The sequence below is a fragment of the Gossypium arboreum genome, chromosome 10, assembly GCF_025698485.1.
Source record: "Gossypium arboreum isolate Shixiya-1 chromosome 10, ASM2569848v2, whole genome shotgun sequence".
NCBI classification, from domain to species: domain Eukaryota; kingdom Viridiplantae; phylum Streptophyta; class Magnoliopsida; order Malvales; family Malvaceae; genus Gossypium; species Gossypium arboreum.
In genome coordinates, this window is record NC_069079.1 from 129,254,658 (window position 1) to 129,259,166 (window position 4,509).

General features: G+C 32.2%; 1 protein-coding gene across 3 annotated transcripts; it reads right to left on the bottom strand.

Moving 5' to 3' along the window:
- Positions 1 to 401: 401 nt before the first annotated feature.
- LOC108452462 (uncharacterized) lies at positions 402 to 2,044 on the bottom strand. Of its 3 annotated transcripts, none has more exons than XM_017750251.2 (4): positions 1,725 to 2,044; positions 1,403 to 1,508; positions 1,092 to 1,324; positions 402 to 1,008 (listed from the first exon to the last, which is right to left on the bottom strand). In XM_017750251.2, exons 1-4 carry the CDS (start codon positions 2,013 to 2,015, stop codon positions 916 to 918), a joined length of 723 nt encoding a protein of 240 aa, XP_017605740.2. In that variant the 5' UTR covers positions 2,016 to 2,044; the 3' UTR covers positions 402 to 915. The 3 variants fall into 3 exon arrangements, with proteins under 3 accessions (XP_017605740.2, XP_017605741.2, XP_017605742.2); XM_017750252.2 differs by having other exon boundaries at positions 1,092 to 1,315; positions 1,725 to 2,041; XM_017750253.2 differs by having other exon boundaries at positions 402 to 995; positions 1,725 to 2,040.
- Between the last annotated feature and the right edge of the window lie 2,465 nt (positions 2,045 to 4,509).

The window sequence follows — 4,509 nt, forward strand, 5'->3', positions numbered from 1 at the left end:
AGTTTGTGCATGAGCTTGGTTTTACTCAGGAGAAGTATGTCCTGTACTGTGATAGCCAGAGTGCTATTCATCTTGGTAAGAACTCAACTTTTCATGCTAGATCTAAGCATATTGATGTGAGGTACCATTGGATACGAGATGTTCTTGAAGCTAAGCTGTTAGAGCTTGAGAAGATACACACTAATGATAATGGTGCTGATATGTTGACGAAGGCCTTACCAAGAGGAAAGTTTGAAGCATGTTGTTTGACCTCCGGCATGGAGGCATTCCCCACATAGTTGGAGGGGGAGATTTGTTAGGTGTGGGTCCTACTATGTGGGAAACCCATAATTTCTGCCACATTTTTTTGTCTTCTTGGATTTGTCAAAAAAAAAAAAAGGGTGTGAGCCAAAAATCTCAAATTCATCCAGAGAAAAAGAGAGTAGAAAATTTCATTTTTCTAAGCTTGGTGCAGCAGTGATCAACTCTTTGATCGAAGGTTCATCCGTGGTTCGATTGAGCTGATTTTTGGACAGCAGCTAGGCGATAAGGTGCTCTTGACTTTGTACGGTCGGATTTTTCATCCGAGTCTTGTAGCGTCGAAAATACCCATTTTTCAGTAGCTGCGTTTTTGGTGATATTCTCTCATTTTTCTCTCTTTTGCTAAAGATTACATATTGTTAGCCTTGTTGGAGTTGAATGCTTGTTGTAGGCTTGATATTGTGATCTTGTAGTTGAACATTTGATGATAGTGGAGCTCTTGATCGGACTCTAAAGTCCCGTGGTTTTTACCCTTGATTTAAAGGGGTTTTCCACGTAAAAATACCGGTGTCTCTATTTATTTTTATTGTGGTTGCATTAGTTGATTTGTGGTTGATTAAGGTTGCTAGAGAACATATCTTGTGCTATTGTGCTTGCCATAATTTTTGACAGGAGTTATAAGGAGAGAAAGAACACCGGTTCGGCTTTCGCTTTGTTTCGGTTGTTCAGTTTCTTCCCAACAAGAGCTACATCACCTATCAACAAGTTCTTTTAAATAAGAAACAAAAAATTTGATTAGATTATAGATAAATTACTTAATAGTTTCAAGCGAAGAATGTACGTATGCGTACTTGGAGTTGTGGCGGGGTTGTAGTAGGTTGTGGATGGGTGCAAGGATTCCTTGCATTGTACGGGGGCACCGGCATGTCATGAGCGTCTTGCGCCCAAATTCCATGTATTTTGAATTCAGTTGGGATTGGGAGTTTACAGTTGAGAGTAGAGCTACAAACTGAGGGAGGCCATTGAAGTGCCAATTTATAGAAGTCTACCACTGGAATTACTGGCGGCTGGGGTACTGCAAATGCTACCCGTAATGAAAATTGATAAAATGCATTTTACAAATTTATAAATCAAAGAGAACTACTCCATATATAGATATTACATGCATAGATGGTTGGGCTGAGATTGGATGATTGTGCTTTGCAAGCAGCTGGTTTATGATCTCCTTTATAAGCTTGGCACACATATTTCACAAAATTTTCAAAGTCCTGCAACCATGAAATAAATACTGAAGTTACTTGTCACAAAATTTTACCACATCAGGCCAGAAATGGATGACACAAGTATGTATAGTGTTTAAGTGGCATTCTTCTTCTCCATGCTGCACATTGTTGCATAAACTATAATTAGTTACAGTGGAAGAAAGAAATTGAACTTCATTAGTTAATAATGAATATATTAAAATGAAGAATGGAGTTGTAAACCTGGCAATGGATTTCAGCATTGCTCCAAGGGACCAATCTTAGATTGATAATGGTATGGAGGTCAGTATGGAAGACCTTGACGAGGTCATTGGAGATAAAGGAGGCACAACGTGGACATAAACTTGTTTCATAGTACAGTGACACAGTAACCTTGTCATTAACATTATCTAAAGAGGAAAGGGAGGGAGATATAAGCCAGAATATTGGAAGAGCGGACAGAATATAGAAGATCAATGGTTGAAGATAAGCCATTGTTTTAGTGGTAGATTCTGCACAATGTTGAACCTCCATTATGCAAGGATTCTTATAGTTGAGAATTGTGATGATCACTATTGTTTTCTATCACTTTCAGAAACCATGTGACGTTATCATCCCTAAAAGAACAATTATACACCACTTTAAAAAATTGTTTACATGAAGATTGTTTATTTATGTATGAAGGTTATTGTTTTTCTAATTTTACTTTGGAAATTACAAAATAATCAACATTGTAGTTATATCTAATACTAGTTTCGATCACATGTAATAAGTTCCACGTTGATAAAATAAGTCTTTAATTTTTCTTAACATAGCTTTCGATGTGTCTGTTTCAGTCTGTATAAATATGGTGAATAAACTTCACAAGTAATTACTTATAATAGTTTATTGCTTATAACAATTGATATATATATATATATATATGAACTTAACCAAACATCCTCAAAGTTGTTGAAATTTTTGTTTCTTTAAAATTTTAGTAGGGTTTAAATCTTGATTAAGAGTATGGTAATTAATGGTTGAGAAAACGAATTGATTTGTTTTTATAAGTACTGTTATTCTTTCACATGAAATAGTGTAAGAATCTCAATTTAATAAAATGGATTTGCTTTTATCAAAGTCTCAATACTATAGCATTGGTTGCCTGGTATTTTCATGCGTAAAAATATATTCATTTTGTTAAATCGATATATTTTTGTTAAATTGTGATTTTTCCTATACTTATTATTTGTTTAAAATAGTATAAATAACTTAAAATTCTTGTAAAATCATTATTTTTGCAAATATTTATGAAAAAGGCTTTCAAATTTGTCAAATAATATTAAAAAAGCATACCAAGTCAATTTTGTTAAATTAAGTCTAAAATCCAAAATAAAAATTAATATGAAAAATTAACAACTCTTCATAATTTCTATTTATGCCCCAAAATTGATAAAAATTTTATTTAATTCTCTAAAATTATATAGATATAAGTTATTAAAATTGTGAAATTGCATCTTTACTATCATAAAAATATATAATTTTATCCCCAAAATAAAACTTTCCTAGCTTCACCCTGATCGACAATGTTAATATAAGTTTGTTACAAAAAATTGGCATTATAGTGGACTTGAAGCTAACAAAAAAAATTAACAATGTTAATGTTTCTTTAAATTTAGGTCAGAATTTTAATTAGAATAAAATATTTAGACTAAATAATTACATTATAAATGTTGAAACACCAAATTATAAAAGAAGTATAAATGTTTAAATCGGGTCTTTAGATAGAGAAACAAGATATATAAATTGTGGATCAGTTTCATATATAGGGTTGCTTGAGAAAGAGCATACATAGAAACAAGGTGTAGTTGATGACTTAATGATATGGTAACTCCAAATCCATGTCCATTGTAATCGGTGGAATTCATCTTTGTTTAGCTACTTTTCAGCTATTTGTTTGGGTATAAATTGTTCAGAAATTTCTTTCTTTTGGGGTTCAAGTTGAATGGAAACTCAAGTGAAGTACATGTGGGTTGTGGTGTTTATTGTGACTCAATAGCTTTCAAAAAGTCAAACAAAATTAAATTCTTGGTGGGGATTGAAACTCAATCAATAAAAAAGGGGGAAAATAGAAAATTGGAAGAATAAACAATTAATGTAAATAAAAACCCAAACTTTTGAAAGTAAATACTTTTTTGAGAGGGAAAAGATTTGATTTTTTTTGTTCAATTGCTTGAATCTGTTTAGTGAGTTTCCATTTTCATTTTATGAAATTTCCCTTTTCTCCGTTTCCAAACTTTCAATTACTTATCTATTTATATATGCAGGTTGCAGTTTATAAGAATTTAATCCCAAAGCTTTGATGGACAACAGAAAACATGTGCGAAACTATCAAAGATTCCATTGGCAGTAAACAAAAATGGATTTGCTTTCACATATCAACTTACCTACCATAATATTAATGCAAATTCCTTTATCAAGACAATGCTTCGAGTCTCAAAATTATAATGTAGAATTGGTTAGAATATATCCATTTTTGTTATGATTCACACCAGCTGACATATTCCTTCATTTGCTGAGTAAATTAAAATTATTGAAGGTGTTCAAGGTCAAATATTAACCTAAATGTTACAATAATTAAAGCAAAAGGAAGACTATAAGTAATTGTTGCATATCATACCATAGATAGAAAGGAATAAAACAGTGGGACAACCAACAAAGTCAAGACTTGATTTATTTATCAAATCCTTGCTATCTCAGCTCAGCCATCAAGATGCAATGTAGTAGTTTATACTTCTGAGTTTGGTTTCTCAATAATTAAATTTATTATCAAAATTCAACATTTCCAATAATTCACCGTGCTTGTTTGTTTTTCATTTTACAATAGATATTACATGCATGGATAGTTGGGCTGAGACTGGATGATTGTGCTTTGCAAGCAGGTGGTTTATGATCTCCTTTATAAGCTTGACACACATTTTTCACAAAATTTTCAAAGTCCTGCAACCATGAAATAAATATTGAAGTTACTTGTCACAAAATGCTACTG

Coding starts and splice junctions, on each gene's coding strand:
- LOC108452462 (XM_017750251.2), bottom strand. CDS start 2,015: ATGGAGGTTCAACATTGTGCAGAATCTACCACTAAAACAATGGCTTAT. Junction 1,509..1,724: donor ATGCTGAAATCCATTGCCAG/GTTTACAACTCC, acceptor TCATGGTTGCAG/GACTTTGAAAATTTTGTGAA. Junction 1,325..1,402: donor CAGCCCAACCATCTATGCAT/GTAATATCTATA, acceptor CATTACGGGTAG/CATTTGCAGTACCCCAGCCG.